At 52.2% G+C, this 27,902-nt stretch overlaps 1 protein-coding gene across 2 annotated transcripts in view; it reads left to right on the top strand.

Annotated features, from left to right (window-relative positions):
* Positions 1–27,902, top strand: part of LOC141130859 (phospholipid-transporting ATPase ID-like) — a 188,732-nt gene that overhangs the window by 106,724 nt on the left and 54,106 nt on the right. For both annotated transcript variants that reach the window (XM_073618169.1, XM_073618168.1), the window contains exon 3: positions 23,154–23,212. In XM_073618169.1, coding sequence (XP_073474270.1) covers positions 23,154–23,212 — 59 coding nt within the window. The remainder of the gene's footprint in view (positions 1–23,153; positions 23,213–27,902) is intronic.

The raw sequence follows: 27,902 nt of genomic DNA, 5'->3' as shown, positions 1-27,902 counted from the left end.
TTCAGGGTGTATACTCACCGGGCTGTTCGGGGTGTATACACACCGGGCTGTTCAGGGTGTATGGGGTGTATACACACCGGGCTGTTCAGGGTGTTTGGGGTTTATACTCACCGGGCTGTATACTCACCGGGCTGTTCAGGGTGTATCCTCACCGGGCTGTTCAGGGTGTATCCTCACCGGGCTGTTCACGGTGTATACTCACTGGGATGTTCAGGGTGTATACTCAACGGGCTGTTCGGGTGTATACTCACTGGGCTGTTCAGGGTGTATACTCACCGGGCTGTTCGGGTGTATACTCACTGGGCTGTTCAGGGTGTATGGGGTGTATACTCACAGGGCGGTTCGGGGTGTATACTCACGGGGCGGTTCGGGGTGTATACTCATGGGGCTGTTCGGGGTGTATGGGGTGTATACTCACCGGGCTGTTCTGGGTGTATATTCACCGGGCTGTTCAGGGTGTATACTCACCGGGCTGTTCAGGGTTAATACTCACCGGGCTGTTCAGGGTGTATACTCACCGGGCTGTTCGGGGTGTATGCTCACCGGGCTGTTCGGGGTGTATACTCACCGGGCTGTTCGGGGTGTATACTCACCGGGCTGTTCGGGGTGTATACACACCGGGCTGTTCAGGGTGTATGGGGTGTATACACACCGGGCTGTTCAGGGTGTATGGGGTTTATACTCACCGGGCTGTATACTCACCGGGCTGTTCAGGGTGTATCCTCACCGGGCTGTTCAGGGTGTATCCTCACCGGGCTGTTCACGGTGTATACTCACTGGGATGTTCAGGGTGTATACTCAACGGGCTGTTCGGGTGTATACTCACTGGGCTGTTCAGGGTGTATACTCACCGGGCTGTTCGGGTGTATACTCACTGGGCTGTTCAGGGTGTATGGGGTGTATACTCACAGGGCGGTTCGGGGTGTATACTCACGGGGCGGTTCGGGGTGTATACTCATGGGGCTGTTCGGGGTGTATGGGGTGTATACTCACCGGGCTGTTCTGGGTGTATATTCACCGGGCTGTTCAGGGTGTATACTCACCGGGCTGTTCAGGGTTAATACTCACCGGGCTGTTCAGGGTGTATACTCACCGGGCTGTTCGGGGTGTATGCTCACCGGGCTGTTCGGGGTGTATACTCACCGGGCTGTTCGGGGTGTATACTCACCGGGCTGTTCGGGGTGTATACACACCGGGCTGTTCAGGGTGTATGGGGTGTATACACACCGGGCTGTTCAGGGTGTATGGGGTTTATACTCACCGGGCTGTATGGGGTGTATCCTCACCGGGCTGTTCAGGGTGTATCCTCACCGGGCTGTTCAGGGTGTATCCTCACCGGGCTGTTCACGGTGTATACTCACTGGGATGTTCAGGGTGTATACTCACTGGGCTGTTCAGGGTGTATGCTCACCGGGCTGTTCAGGGTGTATGCTCACCGGGCTGTTCAGGGTGTATGCTCACCGGGCTGTTCAGGGTGTATACTCACGGGGCGGTTCTGGGTGTATACTCATGGGGCTGTTCAGGGTGTATGGGGTGTATACTCACCGGGCTGTTCGGGTGTATACTCACTGGGCTGTTCAGGGTGTATCCTCACTGGGATGTTCAGGGTGTATACTCACTGGGATGTTCAGGGTGTATACTCACTGGGCTGTTCAGGGTGTATGCTCACCGGGCTGTTCAGGGTGTATGCTCACCGGGCTGTTCAGGGTGTATACTCACCGGGCTGTTCAGAGTGTATACTCACCGGGCTGTTCAGGGTGTATGGGGTGTATACTCACGGGGCGGTTCGGGGTGTATACTCATGGGGCTGTTCGGGGTGTATACTCATCGGGCTGTTCAGGGTGTATACTCACGGGGCTGTTCAGGGTGTATACTCACCGGGCTGTTCAGGGTGTATGCTCACCGGGCTGTTCGGGGTGTATGGGGTGTATACTCACCGGGCTGTTCTGGGTGTATACTCATCGGGCTGTTCGGGGTGTATACTCACCGGGCTATTCAGGGTGTATACTCACCGGGCTGTTCAGGGTTAATACTCACCGGGCTGTTCAGGGTGTATGCTCACCGGGCTGTTCGGGGTGTATGCTCACCGGGCTGTTCGGGGTGTATGCTCACCGGGCTGTTCGGGGTGTATACTCACCGGGCTGTTCAGGGTGTATACTCACCGGGCTGTTCGGGGTGTATACACACCGGGCTGTTCAGGTTGTATGGGGGTGTATACACACCGGGCTGTTCAGGGTGTTTGGGGTTTATACTCACCGGGCTGTATACTCACCGGGCTGTTCAGGGTGTATCCTCACCGGGCTGTTCAGGGTGTATCCTCACCGGGCTGTTCAGGGTGTATCCTCACCGGGCTGTTCACGGTGTATACTCACTGGGATGTTCAGGGTGTATACTCACCGGGCTGTTCGGGTGTATACTCACTGGGCTGTTCAGGGTGTATACTCACCGGGCTGTTCGGGTGTATACTCACTGGGCTGTTCAGGGTGTATGGGGTGTATACTCACAGGGCGGTTCGGGGTGTATACTCACGGGGCGGTTCGGGGTGTATACTCATGGGGCTGTTCGGGGTGTATGGGGTGTATACTCACCGGGCTGTTCTGGGTGTATATTCACCGGGCTGTTCAGGGTGTATACTCACCGGGCTGTTCAGGGTTAATACTCACCGGGCTGTTCAGGGTGTATACTCACCGGGCTGTTCGGGGTGTATGCTCACCGGGCTGTTCGGGGTGTATACTCACCGGGCTGTTCGGGGTGTATACTCACCGGGCTGTTCGGGGTGTATACACACCGGGCTGTTCAGGGTGTATGGGGTGTATACACACCGGGCTGTTCAGGGTGTATGGGGTTTATACTCACCGGGCTGTATGGGGTGTATCCTCACCGGGCTGTTCAGGGTGTATCCTCACCGGGCTGTTCAGGGTGTATCCTCACCGGGCTGTTCACGGTGTATACTCACTGGGATGTTCAGGGTGTATACTCACTGGGCTGTTCAGGGTGTATGCTCACCGGGCTGTTCAGGGTGTATGCTCACCGGGCTGTTCAGGGTGTATGCTCACCGGGCTGTTCAGGGTGTATACTCACGGGGCGGTTCTGGGTGTATACTCATGGGGCTGTTCAGGGTGTATGGGGTGTATACTCACCGGGCTTTTCGGGTGTATGCTCACTGGGCTGTTCAGGGTGTATCCTCACTGGGATGTTCAGGGTGTATACTCACTGGGATGTTCAGGGTGTATACTCACTGGGCTGTTCAGGGTGTATGCTCACCGGGCTGTTCAGGGTGTATACTCACCGGGCTGTTCAGGGTGTATACTCACCGGGCTGTTCACGGTGTATACTCACTGGGATGTTCAGGGTGTATACTCACCGGGCTGTTCGGGTGTATACTCACTGGGCTGTTCAGGGTGTATACTCACCGGGCTGTTCGGGTGTATACTCACTGGGCTGTTCAGGGTGTATGGGGTGTATACTCACAGGGCGGTTCGGGGTGTATACTCACGGGGCGGTTCGGGGTGTATACTCATGGGGCTGTTCGGGGTGTATGGGGTGTATACTCACCGGGCTGTTCTGGGTGTATATTCACCGGGCTGTTCAGGGTGTATACTCACCGGGCTGTTCAGGGTTAATACTCACCGGGCTGTTCAGGGTGTATACTCACCGGGCTGTTCGGGGTGTATGCTCACCGGGCTGTTCGGGGTGTATACTCACCGGGCTGTTCGGGGTGTATACTCACCGGGCTGTTCGGGGTGTATACACACCGGGCTGTTCAGGGTGTATGGGGTGTATACACACCGGGCTGTTCAGGGTGTATGGGGTTTATACTCACCGGGCTGTATGGGGTGTATCCTCACCGGGCTGTTCAGGGTGTATCCTCACCGGGCTGTTCAGGGTGTATCCTCACCGGGCTGTTCACGGTGTATACTCACTGGGATGTTCAGGGTGTATACTCACTGGGCTGTTCAGGGTGTATGCTCACCGGGCTGTTCAGGGTGTATGCTCACCGGGCTGTTCAGGGTGTATGCTCACCGGGCTGTTCAGGGTGTATACTCACGGGGCGGTTCTGGGTGTATACTCATGGGGCTGTTCAGGGTGTATGAGGTGTATACTCACCGGGCTGTTCGGGTGTATACTCACTGGGCTGTTCAGGGTGTATCCTCACTGGGATGTTCAGGGTGTATACTCACTGGGATGTTCAGGGTGTATGCTCACCGGGCTGTTCAGGGTGTATACTCACCGGGCTGTTCAGGGTGTATACTCACCGGGCTGTTCAGAGTGTATACTCACCGGGCTGTTCAGGGTGTATGGGGTGTATACTCACCGGGCTGTTCGGGTGTATACTCACTGGGCTGTTCAGGGTGTATGCTCACCGGGCTGTTCAGGGTGTATACTCACTGGGCTGTTCAGGGTGTATACTCACCGGGCTGTTCAGGGTGTATACTCACCGGGCTGTTCAGAGTGTACACTCACCGGGCTGTTCAGGGTGTATGGGGTGTATACTCACGGAGCGGTTCGGGGTGTATACTCATGGGGCTGTTCGGGGTGTATACTCATGGGGCTGTTCGGGGTGTATACTCATCGGGCTTTTCGGGGTGTATGGGGTGTATACTCACTGGGCTGTTCAGGGTGTATACTCACCGGGCTGTTCAGGGTGTATACTCACCGGGCTGTTCAGGGTGTATACTCACCGGGCTGTTCAGGGTGTATACTCACCGGGCTGTTCAGGGTGTATGCTCACCAGGCTGTTCGGGGTGTATGGGGTGTATACTCACCGGGCTGTTCTGGGTGTATACTCATCAGGCTGTTCGGGGTGTATACTCACCGGGCTGTTCAGAGTGTATACTCACCGGGCTGTTCAGGGTGTATGGGGTGTATACTCACGGGGCGGTTCGGGGTGTATACTCATGGGGCTGTTCGGGGTGTATACTCATCGGGCTTTTCGGGGTGTATGGGGTGTATACTCACTGGGCTGTTCAGGGTGTATACTCACCGGGCTGTTCAGGGTGTATACTCACCGGGCTGTTCAGGGTGTATACTCACCGGGCTGTTCAGGGTGTATGCTCACCGGGCTGTTCGGGGTGTATGGGGTGTATACTCACCGGGCTGTTCTGGGTGTATACTCATCGGGCTGTTCGGGGTGTATACTCACCGGGCTGTTCAGGGTGTATACTCACCGGGCTGTTCAGGGTGTATCCTCACCGGGCTGTTCACGGTGTATACTCACCGGGCTGTTCAGGGTGTATACTCACCGGGCTGTTCAGGGTGTATACTCACCGGGCTGTTCAGGGTTTATGCTCACCGGGCTGTTCGGGGTGTATACTCACCGGGCTGTTCTGGGTGTATACTCATCGGGCTGTTCGGGGTGTATACTCACCGGGCTGTTCAGAGTGTATACTCACCGGGCTGTTCAGGGTGTATGGGGTGTATACTCACGGGGCGGTTCGGGGTGTATACTCATGGGGCTGTTCGGGGTGTATACTCATCGGGCTTTTCGGGGTGTATGGGGTGTATACTCACTGGGCTGTTCAGGGTGTATACTCACCGGGCTGTTCAGGGTGTATACTCACCGGGCTGTTCAGGGTGTATACTCACCGGGCTGTTCAGGGTGTATGCTCACCGGGCTGTTCGGGGTGTATGGGGTGTATACTCACCGGGCTGTTCTGGGTGTATACTCATCGGGCTGTTCGGGGTGTATACTCACCGGGCTGTTCAGGGTGTATCCTCACCGGGCTGTTCAGGGTGTATCCTCACCGGGCTGTTCAGGGTGTATCCTCACCGGGCTGTTCAGGGTGTATACTCACCGGGCTGTTCAGGGTGTATACTCACCGGGCTGTTCAGGGTGTATGCTCACCGGGCTGTTCGGGGTGTATGGGGTGTATACTGACCGGGCTGTTCTGGGTGTATACTCATCGGGCTGTTCGGGGTGTATACTCACCGGGCTGTTCAGGGTGTATACTCACCGGGCTGTTCAGGGTTAATACTCACCGGGCTGTTCAGGGTGTATGCTCACCGGGCTGTTCGGGGTGTATGCTCACCGGGCTGTTCGGGGTGTATGCTCACCGGGCTGTTCGGGGTGTATACTCACCGGGCTGTTCAGGGTGTATACTCACCGGGCTGTTCGGGGTGTATACACACCGGGCTGTTCAGGGTGTATGGGGTGTATACACACCGGGCTGTTCAGGGTGTTTGGGGTTTATACTCACCGGGCTGTATACTCACCGGGCTGTTCAGGGTGTATCCTCACCGGGCTGTTCAGGGTGTATCCTCACCGGGCTGTTCACGGTGTATACTCATCGGGCTGTTCGGGGTGTATACTCACCGGGCTGTTCAGGGTGTATCCTCACCGGGCTGTTCAGGGTGTATCCTCACCGGGCTGTTCAGGGTGTATCCTCACCGGGCTGTTCAGGGTGTATACTCACCGGGCTGTTCAGGGTGTATACTCACCGGGCTGTTCAGGGTGTATACTCACCGGGCTGTTCAGGGTGTATGCTCACCGGGCTGTTCGGGGTGTATGGGGTGTATACTCACCGGGCTGTTCTGGGTGTATACTCATCGGGCTGTTCGGGGTGTATACTCACCGGGCTGTTCAGGGTGTATACTCACCGGGCTGTTCAGGGTGTATGCTCACCGGGCTGTTCAGGGTGTATGCTCACCGGGCTGTTCAGGGTGTATACTCACAGGGCGGTTCTGGGTGTATACTCATGGGGCTGTTCAGGGTGTATGGGGTGTATACTCACCGGGCTGTTCGGGTGTATACTCACTGGGCTGTTCAGGGTGTATGCTCACCGGGCTGTTCAGGGTGTATACTCACTGGGCTGTTCAGGGTGTATACTCACCGGGCTGTTCAGGGTGTATACTCACCGGGCTGTTCAGAGTGTATACTCACCGGGCTGTTCAGGGTGTATGGGGTGTATACTCACGGGGCGGTTCGGGGTGTATACTCATGGGGCTGTTCGGGGTGTATACTCATCGGGCTTTTCGGGGTGTATGGGGTGTATACTCACTGGGCTGTTCAGGGTGTATACTCACCGGGCTGTTCAGGGTGTATACTCACCGGGCTGTTCAGGGTGTATACTCACCGGGCTGTTCAGGGTGTATACTCACCGGGCTGTTCAGGGTGTATGCTCACCAGGCTGTTCGGGGTGTATGGGGTGTATACTCACCGGGCTGTTCTGGGTGTATACTCATCAGGCTGTTCGGGGTGTATACTCACCGGGCTGTTCAGAGTGTATACTCACCGGGCTGTTCAGGGTGTATGGGGTGTATACTCACGGGGCGGTTCGGGGTGTATACTCATGGGGCTGTTCGGGGTGTATACTCATCGGGCTTTTCGGGGTGTATGGGGTGTATACTCACTGGGCTGTTCAGGGTGTATACTCACCGGGCTGTTCAGGGTGTATACTCACCGGGCTGTTCAGGGTGTATACTCACCGGGCTGTTCAGGGTGTATGCTCACCGGGCTGTTCGGGGTGTATGGGGTGTATACTCACCGGGCTGTTCTGGGTGTATACTCATCGGGCTGTTCGGGGTGTATACTCACCGGGCTGTTCGGGGTGTATACTCACCGGGCTGTTCAGGGTGTATCCTCACCGGGCTGTTCACGGTGTATACTCACCGGGCTGTTCAGGGTGTATACTCACCGGGCTGTTCAGGGTGTATACTCACCGGGCTGTTCAGGGTGTATGCTCACCGGGCTGTTCGGGGTGTATACTCACCGGGCTGTTCTGGGTGTATACTCATCGGGCTGTTCGGGGTGTATACTCACCGGGCTGTTCAGAGTGTATACTCACCGGGCTGTTCAGGGTGTATGGGGTGTATACTCACGGGGCGGTTCGGGGTGTATACTCATGGGGCTGTTCGGGGTGTATACTCATCGGGCTTTTCGGGGTGTATGGGGTGTATACTCACTGGGCTGTTCAGGGTGTATACTCACCGGGCTGTTCAGGGTGTATACTCACCGGGCTGTTCAGGGTGTATACTCACCGGGCTGTTCAGGGTGTATGCTCACCGGGCTGTTCGGGGTGTATGGGGTGTATACTCACCGGGCTGTTCTGGGTGTATACTCATCGGGCTGTTCGGGGTGTATACTCACCGGGCTGTTCAGGGTGTATCCTCACCGGGCTGTTCAGGGTGTATCCTCACCGGGCTGTTCAGGGTGTATACTCACCGGGCTGTTCAGGGTGTATACTCACCGGGCTGTTCAGGGTGTATACTCACCGGGCTGTTCAGGGTGTATGCTCACCGGGCTGTTCGGGGTGTATGGGGTGTATACTCACCGGGCTGTTCTGGGTGTATACTCATCGGGCTGTTCGGGGTGTATACTCACCGGGCTGTTCAGGGTGTATACTCACCGGGCTGTTCAGGGTGTATACTCACCGGGCTGTTCAGGGTGTATGCTCACCGGGCTGTTCGGGGTGTATGCTCACCGGGCTGTTCGGGGTGTATGCTCACCGGGCTGTTCGGGGTGTATGCTCACCGGGCTGTTCGGGGTGTATACTCACCGGGCTGTTCGGGGTGTATACACACCGGGCTGTTCAGGGTGTATGGGGTGTATACACACCGGGCTGTTCAGGGTGTTTGGGGTTTATACTCACCGGGCTGTATACTCACCGGGCTGTTCAGGGTGTATCCTCACCGGGCTGTTCAGGGTGTATCCTCACCGGGCTGTTCACGGTGTATACTCACTGGGATGTTCAGGGTGTATACTCACCGGGCTGTTCGGGTGTATACTCACTGGGCTGTTCAGGGTGTATACTCACCGGGCTGTTCGGGTGTATACTCACTGGGCTGTTCAGGGTGTATGGGGTGTATACTCACAGGGCGGTTCGGGGTGTATACTCACGGGGCTGTTCAGGGTGTATACTCACCGGGCTGTTCAGGGTGTATACTCACCGGGCTGTTCAGGGTGTATGCTCACCGGGCTGTTCGGGGTGTATGGGGTGTATACTCACCGGGCTGTTCTGGGTGTATACTCATCGGGCTGTTCGGGGTGTATACTCACCGGGCTGTTCAGGGTGTATCCTCACCGGGCTGTTCAGGGTGTATCCTCACCGGGCTGTTCAGGGTGTATCCTCACCGGGCTGTTCAGGGTGTATACTCACCGGGCTGTTCAGGGTGTATACTCACCGGGCTGTTCAGGGTGTATGCTCACCGGGCTGTTCGGGGTGTATGGGGTGTATACTCACCGGGCTGTTCTGGGTGTATACTCATTGGGCTGTTCGGGGTGTATACTCACCGGGCTGTTCAGGGTGTATACTCACCGGGCTGTTCAGGGTTAATACTCACCGGGCTGTTCAGGGTGTATGCTCACCGGGCTGTTCGGGGTGTATGCTCACCGGGCTGTTCGGGGTGTATGCTCACCGGGCTGTTCGGGGTGTATACTCACCGGGCTGTTCAGGGTGTATACTCACCGGGCTGTTCGGGGTGTATACACACCGGGCTGTTCAGGGTGTATGGGGTGTATACACACCGGGCTGTTCAGGGTGTTTGGGGTTTATACTCACCGGGCTGTATACTCACCGGGCTGTTCAGGGTGTATCCTCACCGGGCTGTTCACGGTGTATACTCACTGGGATGTTCAGGGTGTATACTCAACGGGCTGTTCGGGTGTATACTCACTGGGCTGTTCAGGGTGTATACTCACCGGGCTGTTCGGGTGTATACTCACTGGGCTGTTCAGGGTGTATGGGGTGTATACTCACAGGGCGGTTCGGGGTGTATACTCACGGGGCGGTTCGGGGTGTATACTCATGGGGCTGTTCGGGGTGTATGGGGTGTATACTCACCGGGCTGTTCTGGGTGTATATTCACCGGGCTGTTCAGGGTGTATACTCACCGGGCTGTTCAGGGTTAATACTCACCGGGCTGTTCAGGGTGTATACTCACCGGGCTGTTCGGGGTGTATGCTCACCGGGCTGTTCGGGGTGTATACTCACCGGGCTGTTCGGGGTGTATACTCACCGGGCTGTTCGGGGTGTATACACACCGGGCTGTTCAGGGTGTATGGGGTGTATACACACCGGGTTGTTCAGGGTGTATGGGGTTTATACTCACCGGGCTGTATGGGGTGTATCCTCACCGGGCTGTTCAGGGTGTATCCTCACCGGGCTGTTCAGGGTGTATCCTCACCGGGCTGTTCACGGTGTATACTCACTGGGATGTTCAGGGTGTATACTCACTGGGCTGTTCAGGGTGTATGCTCACCGGGCTGTTCAGGGTGTATGCTCACCGGGCTGTTCAGGGTGTATGCTCACCGGGCTGTTCAGGGTGTATACTCACGGGGCGGTTCTGGGTGTATACTCATGGGGCTGTTCAGGGTGTATGGGGTGTATACTCACTGGGCTGTTCAGGGTGTATCCTCACTGGGATGTTCAGGGTGTATACTCACTGGGATGTTCAGGGTGTATACTCACTGGGCTGTTCAGGGTGTATGCTCACCGGGCTGTTCAGGGTGTATGCTCACCGGGCTGTTCAGGGTGTATACTCACCGGGCTGTTCAGAGTGTATACTCACCGGGCTGTTCAGGGTGTATGGGGTGTATCCTCACCGGGCTGTTCAGGGTGTATCCTCACCGGGCTGTTCAGGGTGTATCCTCACCGGGCTGTTCACGGTGTATACTCACTGGGATGTTCAGGGTGTATACTCACTGGGCTGTTCAGGGTGTATGCTCACCGGGCTGTTCAGGGTGTATGCTCACCGGGCTGTTCAGGGTGTATGCTCACCGGGCTGTTCAGGGTGTATACTCACGGGGCGGTTCTGGGTGTATACTCATGGGGCTGTTCAGGGTGTATGGGGTGTATACTCACCGGGCTTTTCGGGTGTATGCTCACTGGGCTGTTCAGGGTGTATCCTCACTGGGATGTTCAGGGTGTATACTCACTGGGATGTTCAGGGTGTATACTCACTGGGCTGTTCAGGGTGTATGCTCACCGGGCTGTTCAGGGTGTATACTCACCGGGCTGTTCAGGGTGTATACTCACCGGGCTGTTCACGGTGTATACTCACTGGGATGTTCAGGGTGTATACTCACCGGGCTGTTCGGGTGTATACTCACTGGGCTGTTCAGGGTGTATACTCACCGGGCTGTTCGGGTGTATACTCACTGGGCTGTTCAGGGTGTATGGGGTGTATACTCACAGGGCGGTTCGGGGTGTATACTCACGGGGCGGTTCGGGGTGTATACTCATGGGGCTGTTCGGGGTGTATGGGGTGTATACTCACCGGGCTGTTCTGGGTGTATATTCACCGGGCTGTTCAGGGTGTATACTCACCGGGCTGTTCAGGGTTAATACTCACCGGGCTGTTCAGGGTGTATACTCACCGGGCTGTTCGGGGTGTATGCTCACCGGGCTGTTCGGGGTGTATACTCACCGGGCTGTTCGGGGTGTATACTCACCGGGCTGTTCGGGGTGTATACACACCGGGCTGTTCAGGGTGTATGGGGTGTATACACACCGGGCTGTTCAGGGTGTATGGGGTTTATACTCACCGGGCTGTATGGGGTGTATCCTCACCGGGCTGTTCAGGGTGTATCCTCACCGGGCTGTTCAGGGTGTATCCTCACCGGGCTGTTCACGGTGTATACTCACTGGGATGTTCAGGGTGTATACTCACTGGGCTGTTCAGGGTGTATGCTCACCGGGCTGTTCAGGGTGTATGCTCACCGGGCTGTTCAGGGTGTATGCTCACCGGGCTGTTCAGGGTGTATACTCACGGGGCGGTTCTGGGTGTATACTCATGGGGCTGTTCAGGGTGTATGAGGTGTATACTCACCGGGCTGTTCGGGTGTATACTCACTGGGCTGTTCAGGGTGTATCCTCACTGGGATGTTCAGGGTGTATACTCACTGGGATGTTCAGGGTGTATGCTCACCGGGCTGTTCAGGGTGTATACTCACCGGGCTGTTCAGGGTGTATACTCACCGGGCTGTTCAGAGTGTATACTCACCGGGCTGTTCAGGGTGTATGGGGTGTATACTCACCGGGCTGTTCGGGTGTATACTCACTGGGCTGTTCAGGGTGTATGCTCACCGGGCTGTTCAGGGTGTATACTCACTGGGCTGTTCAGGGTGTATACTCACCGGGCTGTTCAGGGTGTATACTCACCGGGCTGTTCAGAGTGTACACTCACCGGGCTGTTCAGGGTGTATGGGGTGTATACTCACGGAGCGGTTCGGGGTGTATACTCATCGGGCTTTTCGGGGTGTATGGGGTGTATACTCACTGGGCTGTTCAGGGTGTATACTCACCGGGCTGTTCAGGGTGTATACTCACCGGGCTGTTCAGGGTGTATACTCACCGGGCTGTTCAGGGTGTATACTCACCGGGCTGTTCAGGGTGTATGCTCACCAGGCTGTTCGGGGTGTATGGGGTGTATACTCACCGGGCTGTTCTGGGTGTATACTCATCAGGCTGTTCGGGGTGTATACTCACCGGGCTGTTCAGAGTGTATACTCACCGGGCTGTTCAGGGTGTATGGGGTGTATACTCACGGGGCGGTTCGGGGTGTATACTCATGGGGCTGTTCGGGGTGTATACTCATCGGGCTTTTCGGGGTGTATGGGGTGTATACTCACTGGGCTGTTCAGGGTGTATACTCACCGGGCTGTTCAGGGTGTATACTCACCGGGCTGTTCAGGGTGTATACTCACCGGGCTGTTCAGGGTGTATGCTCACCGGGCTGTTCGGGGTGTATGGGGTGTATACTCACCGGGCTGTTCTGGGTGTATACTCATCGGGCTGTTCGGGGTGTATACTCACCGGGCTGTTCAGGGTGTATACTCACCGGGCTGTTCAGGGTGTATCCTCACCGGGCTGTTCACGGTGTATACTCACCGGGCTGTTCAGGGTGTATACTCACCGGGCTGTTCAGGGTGTATACTCACCGGGCTGTTCAGGGTTTATGCTCACCGGGCTGTTCGGGGTGTATACTCACCGGGCTGTTCTGGGTGTATACTCATCGGGCTGTTCGGGGTGTATACTCACCGGGCTGTTCAGAGTGTATACTCACCGGGCTGTTCAGGGTGTATGGGGTGTATACTCACGGGGCGGTTCGGGGTGTATACTCATGGGGCTGTTCGGGGTGTATACTCATCGGGCTTTTCGGGGTGTATGGGGTGTATACTCACTGGGCTGTTCAGGGTGTATACTCACCGGGCTGTTCAGGGTGTATACTCACCGGGCTGTTCAGGGTGTATACTCACCGGGCTGTTCAGGGTGTATGCTCACCGGGCTGTTCGGGGTGTATGGGGTGTATACTCACCGGGCTGTTCTGGGTGTATACTCATCGGGCTGTTCGGGGTGTATACTCACCGGGCTGTTCAGGGTGTATCCTCACCGGGCTGTTCAGGGTGTATCCTCACCGGGCTGTTCAGGGTGTATCCTCACCGGGCTGTTCAGGGTGTATACTCACCGGGCTGTTCAGGGTGTATACTCACCGGGCTGTTCAGGGTGTATGCTCACCGGGCTGTTCGGGGTGTATGGGGTGTATACTGACCGGGCTGTTCTGGGTGTATACTCATCGGGCTGTTCGGGGTGTATACTCACCGGGCTGTTCAGGGTGTATACTCACCGGGCTGTTCAGGGTTAATACTCACCGGGCTGTTCAGGGTGTATGCTCACCGGGCTGTTCGGGGTGTATGCTCACCGGGCTGTTCGGGGTGTATGCTCACCGGGCTGTTCGGGGTGTATACTCACCGGGCTGTTCGGGGTGTATACTCACCGGGCTGTTCGGGGTGTATACACACCGGGCTGTTCAGGGTGTATGGGGTGTATACACACCGGGCTGTTCAGGGTGTTTGGGGTTTATACTCACCGGGCTGTATACTCACCGGGCTGTTCAGGGTGTATCCTCACCGGGCTGTTCAGGGTGTATCCTCACCGGGCTGTTCACGGTGTATACTCATCGGGCTGTTCGGGGTGTATACTCACCGGGCTGTTCAGGGTGTATCCTCACCGGGCTGTTCAGGGTGTATCCTCACCGGGCTGTTCAGGGTGTATCCTCACCGGGCTGTTCAGGGTGTATACTCACCGGGCTGTTCAGGGTGTATACTCACCGGGCTGTTCAGGGTGTATACTCACCGGGCTGTTCAGGGTGTATGCTCACCGGGCTGTTCGGGGTGTATGGGGTGTATACTCACCGGGCTGTTCTGGGTGTATACTCATCGGGCTGTTCGGGGTGTATACTCACCGGGCTGTTCAGGGTGTATACTCACCGGGCTGTTCAGGGTGTATGCTCACCGGGCTGTTCAGGGTGTATGCTCACCGGGCTGTTCAGGGTGTATACTCACAGGGCGGTTCTGGGTGTATACTCATGGGGCTGTTCAGGGTGTATGGGGTGTATACTCACCGGGCTGTTCGGGTGTATACTCACTGGGCTGTTCAGGGTGTATGCTCACCGGGCTGTTCAGGGTGTATACTCACTGGGCTGTTCAGGGTGTATACTCACCGGGCTGTTCAGGGTGTATACTCACCGGGCTGTTCAGAGTGTATACTCACCGGGCTGTTCAGGGTGTATGGGGTGTATACTCACGGGGCGGTTCGGGGTGTATACTCATGGGGCTGTTCGGGGTGTATACTCATCGGGCTTTTCGGGGTGTATGGGGTGTATACTCACTGGGCTGTTCAGGGTGTATACTCACCGGGCTGTTCAGGGTGTATACTCACCGGGCTGTTCAGGGTGTATACTCACCGGGCTGTTCAGGGTGTATACTCACCGGGCTGTTCAGGGTGTATGCTCACCAGGCTGTTCGGGGTGTATGGGGTGTATACTCACCGGGCTGTTCTGGGTGTATACTCATCAGGCTGTTCGGGGTGTATACTCACCGGGCTGTTCAGAGTGTATACTCACCGGGCTGTTCAGGGTGTATGGGGTGTATACTCACGGGGCGGTTCGGGGTGTATACTCATGGGGCTGTTCGGGGTGTATACTCATCGGGCTTTTCGGGGTGTATGGGGTGTATACTCACTGGGCTGTTCAGGGTGTATACTCACCGGGCTGTTCAGGGTGTATACTCACCGGGCTGTTCAGGGTGTATACTCACCGGGCTGTTCAGGGTGTATGCTCACCGGGCTGTTCGGGGTGTATGGGGTGTATACTCACCGGGCTGTTCTGGGTGTATACTCATCGGGCTGTTCGGGGTGTATACTCACCGGGCTGTTCGGGGTGTATACTCACCGGGCTGTTCAGGGTGTATCCTCACCGGGCTGTTCACGGTGTATACTCACCGGGCTGTTCAGGGTGTATACTCACCGGGCTGTTCAGGGTGTATACTCACCGGGCTGTTCAGGGTGTATGCTCACCGGGCTGTTCGGGGTGTATACTCACCGGGCTGTTCTGGGTGTATACTCATCGGGCTGTTCGGGGTGTATACTCACCGGGCTGTTCAGAGTGTATACTCACCGGGCTGTTCAGGGTGTATGGGGTGTATACTCACGGGGCGGTTCGGGGTGTATACTCATGGGGCTGTTCGGGGTGTATACTCATCGGGCTTTTCGGGGTGTATGGGGTGTATACTCACTGGGCTGTTCAGGGTGTATACTCACCGGGCTGTTCAGGGTGTATACTCACCGGGCTGTTCAGGGTGTATACTCACCGGGCTGTTCAGGGTGTATGCTCACCGGGCTGTTCGGGGTGTATGGGGTGTATACTCACCGGGCTGTTCTGGGTGTATACTCATCGGGCTGTTCGGGGTGTATACTCACCGGGCTGTTCAGGGTGTATCCTCACCGGGCTGTTCAGGGTGTATCCTCACCGGGCTGTTCAGGGTGTATACTCACCGGGCTGTTCAGGGTGTATACTCACCGGGCTGTTCAGGGTGTATACTCACCGGGCTGTTCAGGGTGTATGCTCACCGGGCTGTTCGGGGTGTATGGGGTGTATACTCACCGGGCTGTTCTGGGTGTATACTCATCGGGCTGTTCGGGGTGTATACTCACCGGGCTGTTCAGGGTGTATACTCACCGGGCTGTTCAGGGTGTATACTCACCGGGCTGTTCAGGGTGTATGCTCACCGGGCTGTTCGGGGTGTATGCTCACCGGGCTGTTCGGGGTGTATGCTCACCGGGCTGTTCGGGGTGTATGCTCACCGGGCTGTTCGGGGTGTATACTCACCGGGCTGTTCGGGGTGTATACACACCGGGCTGTTCAGGGTGTATGGGGTGTATACACACCGGGCTGTTCAGGGTGTTTGGGGTTTATACTCACCGGGCTGTATACTCACCGGGCTGTTCAGGGTGTATCCTCACCGGGCTGTTCAGGGTGTATCCTCACCGGGCTGTTCACGGTGTATACTCACTGGGATGTTCAGGGTGTATACTCACCGGGCTGTTCGGGTGTATACTCACTGGGCTGTTCAGGGTGTATACTCACCGGGCTGTTCGGGTGTATACTCACTGGGCTGTTCAGGGTGTATGGGGTGTATACTCACAGGGCGGTTCGGGGTGTATACTCACGGGGCTGTTCAGGGTGTATACTCACCGGGCTGTTCAGGGTGTATACTCACCGGGCTGTTCAGGGTGTATGCTCACCGGGCTGTTCGGGGTGTATGGGGTGTATACTCACCGGGCTGTTCTGGGTGTATACTCATCGGGCTGTTCGGGGTGTATACTCACCGGGCTGTTCAGGGTGTATCCTCACCGGGCTGTTCAGGGTGTATCCTCACCGGGCTGTTCAGGGTGTATCCTCACCGGGCTGTTCAGGGTGTATACTCACCGGGCTGTTCAGGGTGTATACTCACCGGGCTGTTCAGGGTGTATGCTCACCGGGCTGTTCGGGGTGTATGGGGTGTATACTCACCGGGCTGTTCTGGGTGTATACTCATTGGGCTGTTCGGGGTGTATACTCACCGGGCTGTTCAGGGTGTATACTCACCGGGCTGTTCAGGGTTAATACTCACCGGGCTGTTCAGGGTGTATGCTCACCGGGCTGTTCGGGGTGTATGCTCACCGGGCTGTTCGGGGTGTATGCTCACCGGGCTGTTCGGGGTGTATACTCACCGGGCTGTTCAGGGTGTATACTCACCGGGCTGTTCGGGGTGTATACACACCGGGCTGTTCAGGGTGTATGGGGTGTATACACACCGGGCTGTTCAGGGTGTTTGGGGTTTATACTCACCGGGCTGTATACTCACCGGGCTGTTCAGGGTGTATCCTCACCGGGCTGTTCACGGTGTATACTCACTGGGATGTTCAGGGTGTATACTCAACGGGCTGTTCGGGTGTATACTCACTGGGCTGTTCAGGGTGTATACTCACCGGGCTGTTCGGGTGTATACTCACTGGGCTGTTCAGGGTGTATGGGGTGTATACTCACAGGGCGGTTCGGGGTGTATACTCACGGGGCGGTTCGGGGTGTATACTCATGGGGCTGTTCGGGGTGTATGGGGTGTATACTCACCGGGCTGTTCTGGGTGTATATTCACCGGGCTGTTCAGGGTGTATACTCACCGGGCTGTTCAGGGTTAATACTCACCGGGCTGTTCAGGGTGTATACTCACCGGGCTGTTCGGGGTGTATGCTCACCGGGCTGTTCGGGGTGTATACTCACCGGGCTGTTCGGGGTGTATACTCACCGGGCTGTTCGGGGTGTATACACACCGGGCTGTTCAGGGTGTATGGGGTGTATACACACCGGGTTGTTCAGGGTGTATGGGGTTTATACTCACCGGGCTGTATGGGGTGTATCCTCACCGGGCTGTTCAGGGTGTATCCTCACCGGGCTGTTCAGGGTGTATCCTCACCGGGCTGTTCACGGTGTATACTCACTGGGATGTTCAGGGTGTATACTCACTGGGCTGTTCAGGGTGTATGCTCACCGGGCTGTTCAGGGTGTATGCTCACCGGGCTGTTCAGGGTGTATGCTCACCGGGCTGTTCAGGGTGTATACTCACGGGGCGGTTCTGGGTGTATACTCATGGGGCTGTTCAGGGTGTATGGGGTGTATACTCACTGGGCTGTTCAGGGTGTATCCTCACTGGGATGTTCAGGGTGTATACTCACTGGGATGTTCAGGGTGTATACTCACTGGGCTGTTCAGGGTGTATGCTCACCGGGCTGTTCAGGGTGTATGCTCACCGGGCTGTTCAGGGTGTATACTCACCGGGCTGTTCAGAGTGTATACTCACCGGGCTGTTCAGGGTGTATGGGGTGTATACTCACGGGGCGGTTCGGGGTGTATACTCATGGGGCTGTTCGGGGTGTATACTCATCGGGCTGTTCAGGGTGTATACTCACGGGGCTGTTCAGGGTGTATACTCACCGGGCTGTTCAGGGTGTATGCTCACCGGGCTGTTCGGGGTGTATGGGGTGTATACTCACCGGGCTGTTCTGGGTGTATACTCATCGGGCTGTTCGGGGTGTATACTCACCGGGCTGTTCAGGGTGTATACTCACCGGGCTGTTCAGGGTTAATACTCACCGGGCTGTTCAGGGTGTATGCTCACCGGGCTGTTCGGGGTGTATGCTCACCGGGCTGTTCGGGGTGTATGCTCACCGGGCTGTTCGGGGTGTATACTCACCGGGCTGTTCAGGGTGTATACTCACCGGGCTGTTCGGGGTGTATACACACCGGGCTGTTCAGGGTGTATGGGGTGTATACACACCGGGCTGTTCAGGGTGTTTGGGGTTTATACTCACCGGGCTGTATACTCACCGGGCTGTTCAGGGTGTATCCTCACCGGGCTGTTCAGGGTGTATCCTCACCGGGCTGTTCACGGTGTATACTCACTGGGATGTTCAGGGTGTATACTCACCGGGCTGTTCGGGTGTATACTCACTGGGCTGTTCAGGGTGTATACTCACCGGGCTGTTCGGGTGTATACTCACTGGGCTGTTCAGGGTGTATGGGGTGTATACTCACAGGGCGGTTCGGGGTGTATACTCACGGGGCGGTTCGGGGTGTATACTCATGGGGCTGTTCGGGGTGTATGGGGTGTATACTCACCGGGCTGTTCTGGGTGTATATTCACCGGGCTGTTCAGGGTGTATACTCACCGGGCTGTTCAGGGTTAATACTCACCGGGCTGTTCAGGGTGTATACTCACCGGGCTGTTCGGGGTGTATGCTCACCGGGCTGTTCGGGGTGTATACTCACCGGGCTGTTCGGGGTGTATACTCACCGGGCTGTTCGGGGTGTATACACACCGGGCTGTTCAGGGTGTATGGGGTGTATACACACCGGGCTGTTCAGGGTGTATGGGGTTTATACTCACCGGGCTGTATGGGGTGTATCCTCACCGGGCTGTTCAGGGTGTATCCTCACCGGGTTGTTCAGGGTGTATCCTCACCGGGCTGTTCACGGTGTATACTCACTGGGATGTTCAGGGTGTATACTCACTGGGCTGTTCAGGGTGTATGCTCACCGGGCTGTTCAGGGTGTATGCTCACCGGGCTGTTCAGGGTGTATGCTCACCGGGCTGTTCAGGGTGTATACTCACGGGGCGGTTCTGGGTGTATACTCATGGGGCTGTTCAGGGTGTATGGGGTGTATACTCACCGGGCTTTTCGGGTGTATACTCACTGGGCTGTTCAGGGTGTATCCTCACTGGGATGTTCAGGGTGTATACTCACTGGGATGTTCAGGGTGTATACTCACTGGGCTGTTCAGGGTGTATGCTCACCGGGCTGTTCAGGGTGTATACTCACCGGGCTGTTCAGGGTGTATACTCACCGGGCTGTTCACGGTGTATACTCACTGGGATGTTCAGGGTGTATACTCACCGGGCTGTTCGGGTGTATACTCACTGGGCTGTTCAGGGTGTATACTCACCGGGCTGTTCGGGTGTATACTCAGTGGGCTGTTCAGGGTGTATGGGGTGTATACTCACAGGGCGGTTCGGGGTGTATACTCACGGGGCGGTTCGGGGTGTATACTCATGGGGCTGTTCGGGGTGTATGGGGTGTATACTCACCGGGCTGTTCTGGGTGTATATTCACCGGGCTGTTCAGGGTGTATACTCACCGGGCTGTTCAGGGTTAATACTCACCGGGCTGTTCAGGGTGTATACTCACCGGGCTGTTCGGGGTGTATGCTCACCGGGCTGTTCGGGGTGTATACTCACCGGGCTGTTCGGGGTGTATACTCACCGGGCTGTTCGGGGTGTATACACACCGGGCTGTTCAGGGTGTATGGGGTGTATACACACCGGGCTGTTCAGGGTGTATGGGGTTTATACTCACCGGGCTGTATGGGGTGTATCCTCACCGGGCTGTTCAGGGTGTATCCTCACCGGGCTGTTCAGGGTGTATCCTCACCGGGCTGTTCACGGTGTATACTCACTGGGATGTTCAGGGTGTATACTCACTGGGCTGTTCAGGGTGTATGCTCACCGGGCTGTTCAGGGTGTATGCTCACCGGGCTGTTCAGGGTGTATGCTCACCGGGCTGTTCAGGGTGTATGCTCACCGGGCTGTTCAGGGTGTATACTCACGGGGCGGTTCTGGGTGTATACTCATGGGGCTGTTCAGGGTGTATGGGGTGTATACTCACCGGGCTGTTCGGGTGTATACTCACTGGGCTGTTCAGGGTGTATCCTCACTGGGATGTTCAGGGTGTATACTCACTGGGATGTTCAGGGTGTATACTCACTGGGCTGTTCAGGGTGTATGCTCACCGGGCTGTTCAGGGTGTATACTCACCGGGCTGTTCAGGGTGTATACTCACCGGGCTGTTCAGAGTGTATACTCACCGGGCTGTTCAGGGTGTATGGGGTGTATACTCACGGGGCGGTTCGGGGTGTATACTCATGGGGCTGTTCGGGGTGTATACTCATCGGCTGTTCAGGGTGTATACTCACGGGGCTGTTCAGGGTGTATACTCACCGGGCTGTTCATGGTGTATACTCACCGGGCTGTTCAGGATGTATACTCACCGGGCTGTTCAGGGTGTATACTCACCGGGCTGTTCAGGGTGTATGCTCACCGGGCTGTTCAGGGTGTATGCTCACCGGGCTGTTCGGGGTGTATGGGGTGTATACTCACCGGGCTGTTCGGGGTGTATGGGGTGTATACTCACCGGGCTGTTCGGGGTGTATGGGGTGTATACTCACCGGGCTGTTCAGGGTGTATACTCACCGGGCTGTTCGGGGTGTATACTCACCGGGCTGTTCGGGGTGTATGGGGTGTATACTCACCGGGCTGTGAACAAGTTCAAGGTCAATAATGCTTTAATTAAAGAAAACAGGCGTGTAATTCCTACAAAGGAGTTTATTCCTCCCCCAGGATGAGGGGGCTGCCGGGGTCCCGCTGAGGCCGTAGTATATGGTGCCGGCTCCTGATAGTGAGTGCTGGATGAATAGAGGAGTGCGGGGACACGAGGCTCCGGGAGTGGGGGGGGGGACACAAGTATAATAGTCATGTGTCATGTGTTTTAGGGGCTCATTGTGTTCTTATTTGTGCACCTCGGCGTGATAAAAGCTCTAGTCACCAATTATAATAGGAAGCTCTTCACATCAGTGAGTTTTTCAAGCCCCGTGTCCATGATTCCATCAAGGGAAACCCACAAAGCGGAGGCAGGAAATGCCGACAATGAAAAGGATGCAAAACGTGTAAGCTCTCAATCCTCTTTATTGACATCAAGGCGGTGCACCATACGCTGGGGGGGGGGGAAGGTTGACGCATTTCGTGTTTTAGATGTAAAAGGTGTCTTGTGTTGCGTTACATTTTTCGCCGTTTTTTCAAAACCAGACAATATTGTATGTGCGTTTTCTAACACAATAGTATGATTGGGTCCTAAGACTTACCTCTGTGCCTTTGAACCAGCCCCATTCACTTTATGAAGGCTTCATACCTGTGTGCTTTCCTTGTTGCGTTATGCGCTTAGGGGCAGCTCAGTCATTTCCATTGGCTATCCTATGCATGACAACTGCAGCAAAGTAGCTCACGCACCTTTTTTACATGTTGAAAGTCTTTTGGAATGTGTGTGAAAAAAAAAACATGCGTCTGCATGACACATTTGGGGTTCAATCAGCAATAAATGTCGCCGCGAGCAGGATGTGCATTTTTTTGCACACATTGTATAAAACGCTATGGTTCGAGCAGCCTTGGGTCACAGGAGACTGGTGCTGTTATGTTGTATTCTTGTGCATTTTTCGACAATTTAATCCCAACAAATTGCTGCACCAAAAATGAAATAGAAGTTACAAAAAGCAACCATTTTAACAACGCACTGCAGTGCGGGGCATGGCGCTTCCACAGAGCACACCTGCGCGTGCATTTTGCACATCTTATCACAATCCTGTGGGTGTGAATGGCCTAAAAAGATATACTGGATATTTTTTATTTTTATTTTACTTGGACATACTCGGATTCCATCATATCCATCAGTAATTATACATTATATATAATAAATATTATTTGCATAAATATTAATATTATTCTAATTAATTATATATGAGTATATATATATATCGTATATAATAAATATTGTTTATATAATTACTAATATTTTTATGAAATATATATATATATATATATATATATATATAAAATATATTATGAATATTTAAATATAATTATTATATTATAAATATATAATATACTACAAAATTATTGTATTATAAACATTATTTAAATCATTATTAATAATATTTTGATTTATTATTTTAATTATTTATATATAATTATACTGTGTGTATATATATATATATATATATATATATATATATATATATATATATATATATATATATATATATATATAAATAAAATAAATATTGTTTATATAATTACTAATATTATTTTTATGAAATATCTATATATGAATATTATTTAAATACAATTATTATATTATAAATATATAATATACTAAATAATTGTATTATAAACATTATTTAAATCATTATTAATAATATTTTGATTATAAATAATTATACTGTATACACACACACATATATATATATATATATATATATATATATATATATATATATATATATATATATATATATATATATATGTATATATATATATATATATGTACATATATAATGAATTCAAATATCAATACTAATTTAAATATTAAATATTATTTAAATATTAATATTATTTTAATATATAGAATATAATATATACTATATATAATAAAAATATATATAATAACATTATTGTTATTATTATTATTATTATTAAATGTTTTTTATATTTTTCCCTGTTTTTTTCCATGCAGAGAAAGAGAGGCGTCTTCAAGCGAACGACAGAGAGTTCAACCTAAAATTTAAATATGCAGTAAGTCCACCTCCGTCCTGTCCTGTATATGCGGCTGCCGCCCTTGGACTTTGGTCGGTGATGTCACCGCGGTCTTTGCATGTTGCATATTACCGTTATCAATCATTGACATGTTCTGCTCCCCTTCCCAACAAATGTTCACCTTTTATATATTTTTTTTATTAGTCTGAATAGGAATGTTGGGATCGCAAACTAGAAGTGCATACAAAGGTTAAAGAGTAGACCGTGACAAACCTGGCGAAAAGGAACAAAAAAACTTAAAGCTGAACTACAAGATAAGCAAATAAGAGACGTTTGCGTTCTTACTTGAATATTGGGTGTCTATATATAAAACGTTCACTGTGCGCATTTTTTAGGCATTTGCACAGGTGCCACAAATGTTGTATTGTGTTCAATATGAATATCTCCTATAAGCAGCAGCTCCATCTAGTGACCTAATGTGGTATTTTTTTAAATTATTATTATTTAAAAACAATACCACATTATGGACACTAGATGGAGCTGATGATCATAGGAGATAATCATATTACAAACAATTTGGCAATCATTCCTGGTGCTCATGTGAATACTTAGGACCTCTGCACAGCTAACATTTATATATAGACCCCCTACTGTGCTTTGTGTATTTATTCCAGATCTGTGCAGTCATCTGGTGTGAGACTTCCTGTAATAAAGACCGCTCCTGGTGCAGAGTGACTGGTCTTGTCTCCGCCCACTCCTCTAGTTTACTGTAGTGGGTGGAGCCTGCTGGGCCCCTCCCACACCTCTGCTTTCTGCACAGGCAATGTACAGCCCAGTGATGGTGTCACTGCTACTTTTACAAGGTCATATCTGGGTTTTGTAAAGGCATTCGGTGCACAGAGTAGATTTATATCTACTATTGAAGAATATGTCTAGAAGAAAGCTTTTGTGCCCGGAGTTCAGCTTTAAGGCTCAGTCCCCCTCCCCCCCTCGGGCTTTAGGACGGTGATAAGGATCTTTATTTTATTCACATAAATGTCATTTTCACTTCTATGTGGACTCAGCTGAAAATAACTGACATTTAAAAAAAAAAAAAAAGCATTTTTTTAAAGAACCATAAGCAAAAAAAAAAGTCATTTTTACAGGTGTGCCTGGGAAACAATCCAACAGCCAAAGAGGTGACCAGAGGCCAGATCGTCTCTGATCACCTCTATGATCTTGGAGGACCAGAGCGACGTTGTGACGTCACTTCTGGTTTAGGGCTGAAGTACACATTTACAGTATTTATTTTTTTAAGCAAAAGATCAATTTGTTTTGCTTTTAAAGATGGAGGAGAAATGTGGGGTCTTATAGACCCCAGGTCTTTCCATAAAGAGGACCTGTCATCCTTATTTCTGTTACAAGGGATGTTTACATTCCTTGTAATAAGAACGATAAAAAAAATATATATATATAATAATATTATATATGTGTAGCAATAACTCTCGGTGGAGCTGCTGGTTTAAAGCGGGCTGTTACCTTCACTCTCGATACCTCTGTTCCACCGGCACCAGGTCTAGGGTTCCGTTGAGTTTACCTCTGGACGATATAAGCACCCAACACTTGAGTAGGTTTTCCAATGCTTTCATGAACAAATAATAAAGGAAGTAGCAGGAAAGAGGCAGAAGGAAAGTTGCAGGGAAGCACAAATACCTTTTCTTAGTATTCTTCAGAACATTAATTGGAATTGAACACTTGTAATTGGATGCACTCCCCTTGTGGGATTCAATCTTTGCCCGCCTGGATAGGCCTCTCTCACTTGCCTAGCAGCCAGTACACAGCACGAACAAAAGTCTCTGCCACAGACTTGTTTGGAATAAAACCCGTACGATCCTCTGCCACAGGATGTATTGGTTTGTGATGAATGTCAGACACAGCACTTGAACCTTTAAGCCAACCCGAAAGTACTATGCAGTAAGATTACTTTTGGATACGTCCTCCAACCGAGTCACCAGGCCCCTCTCCAGACCAGCACTCTGCGTGATCCTTCCATGATGGGTCCTCCCCTGGGATCTTCTCGGTTGTCCAGCTTCTTCACTCAGGATAGACAGCTCAGGACCGTTCCTCTGCTGCTGTGGTAGGCCCCAGACAAGCTTCTGGGCCCACCCAAGCGCCGCAGCGACGCGGGCCTCCGGAACCGAGGACCACGAGGTGGTATTCCTAGTGCATACCTGACGGCCAGGAGGGCCAGCAGGTGGCTGAAAACGAACCCTTAAACATGGCGTCGGTCTGTCCCATAAATACCCTCTCCCAGAATGCAACTCGGAGGACCACCTCCACCGAGTTATCTCCGGGACAGAGGAGCATCCATACGCTTCAACACGTTGCCCTTCCAACACTGGCCTATGGGGACAACGACACCCACCGGCACATTGTGGAACTACACGCAACCCAGCCAAGCTGGAACAGAGGCAAACCCAACTTCACCTAACAAGTAACCCACTAGATTTACCTATCAGCGGTAGATTAAAAATCTACCAGTGCTACATATAATATTATATATATATATATAGAGAGAGAGAGAGAGAAGCACAGATGATGATTGGATCTTAAATAAGGTGTGTGTTTAATTTAGAATTTTGGTTTAAGAGGTATATGGAGGAACCAGGGATAGGAAAATATAATCAGATTAAACTTCGGTTTTAAACACATTGCGGAAGGCGGTCAGATATGGGGGACGAGGTCAGAGTAATCAGCTGGAGAATGTCTCTGTGGCCTCCTTACAGATGAACGCTCCCTGATTAGTGTTTGAACGCTATGTGAACTTTGGAAAGACAACAACGTAAAAAATATTGCAATGTATAAGAGGGTAGTAAGGGCGGAGCGGTGGTCAGATTGCAGACATACTTCCTCCGGGATTGATGGTCTTCTGGCTCTTCATGGTGGTGATGGAGCCTCTATGGATGTCAATATTATCCAGAACGCTGAAGAAAAATTCCACGTTTTTTTTCTTTTTCACTGGAAGAGTCGTCGTGTTTAGATTATAAAGTCCTAACGCCAGAATAATTCTCCACTCAGAGCATCTCCAGCTGCGATTAGGATAATTCCTTGGAGCGTCATTCCTAGGAGTTACATTAACTCCTACAAAATTGTTGGTGGTCCAGGTGGCCAAAGACAACTCTTTGGAGCCCAAGGGCCCATTATTTGCTTTGTGCCCACAAGTATCTTTTTTTGTCCCCCCCCCAGATTTTTTTCCAGTGACTCCCATGGAATTCACAATACCTATATCCCAGGAGAAGTGTCCACCTGGGCTCCTGATCTGTGCTGGATCAACTAATGAGAACATCCAACAATACACAAGGTGGCTCAAGGTTTGTGCACGTTCCACGAATGCCTGTGCTTAGATGTGAATTAGAGCCACAAATTATAATAATAATAATAATTATAATAGTGAATAATAATATTAATAATTATTATTAATAATAATAAAATATAATATTTAGGCTCCATTCACCTCTAAGCACGCGCGTTCACCGAACATGCAAGTCGCAATGGTGGTGGCCATTTATTGTTAATGACACCCCCCCAAAGGTGACCAGCAGATGCACGTTTTTGTGCACAGGTGACAAACGCGCCAAAACTTGCATGTAAAAAAAACCTCACAAAGCTTAACACCTAAAAAGGTGCAGGAGGTTCTATGTAAATTTTGCATGAAACTGTGCAAACAATGCATGAAAAAAAATGGCGCTCACGTGACTCAGAGATGTGAATGCTGCAGACCTCTGGTGTGGGGTCAATTGTATTATAATTGTTTCATACGTTGTTTTTTTTTTCTTTCTTTTTAAAAGTTATTAATTAGCTGTTTTAATTTGTTTTCAACAACTTAATAAATAAGCATTTTAATCAATAAAATAAATAATAACATTTAAATAAATTTAAAATGAAAAAAAAACATAACATAAAAAATAGCCAAGCAGGGGATTAAACAAAAAAGTAGCTCTGAGTGCAAAACTCACCTCCTCTCTAGTGGGGTCCTGTGCAGTAGGTGCTTTTCACCATTAGATGTCCTCAGTCTTTAGATGTTCCTGGGCTAGAAACCCCTCATAATGGGCACAGCAGGTGTACAGACCTGGGAACTCAGCACAGGGATGGTGGGAACCCCTCATAATGGGCACAACAGGTGTACAGACCCGGGAACTCAGCACAGGGATGGTGGGAACCCCTTATAATGGACACAGCAGGTGTGTAGATTGAGGAACTCAGCCCAGGGATGGTGGGAACTCCTCATATTGGGCAAAGAAGGTGTACAGACCTGGGAACTCAGCTCAGGTATGGTGGAAACCCCTCATAATGGGCACAGCAGTCGTACAGACCTGGGAACTGAGCACAGGGATGGTGGGAACGCCTTATAATGAGCACATCAGGTGTACAGACCCGGGAACTTAATGATTTGGATACTGACGTCCTCTTCATTCTCTATATATATTATATACCTGAGCCTCTATTACATTTTAGGGATAATCCTGTAGAGCTCCCTCCTTTCCTTAGTTGCTGATCTGTAATAATAAATCACTTTCATCATTACTGATATTTCATATTTATTTTTCCTATCAGTGGACGGTGGTGCTGACACCCGGTGGTCATTTGTGGTCAGGGTACATCTGCCAGCGTTACACATGGCTATTTCATATTTTTTTTTATTTGGAAAGTTATTTCATTTCATCTTTGCTTGTCTTGGATCAGAGTCAGA

Source organism: Aquarana catesbeiana, linkage group LG01, assembly GCF_042186555.1.
Source record: "Aquarana catesbeiana isolate 2022-GZ linkage group LG01, ASM4218655v1, whole genome shotgun sequence".
Taxonomy (NCBI): Eukaryota; Metazoa; Chordata; class Amphibia; order Anura; family Ranidae; genus Aquarana; species Aquarana catesbeiana.
The sequence above is the reverse complement of the archived record's forward strand: the minus strand, read 5'-3'. Positions and strand labels throughout refer to the sequence as shown.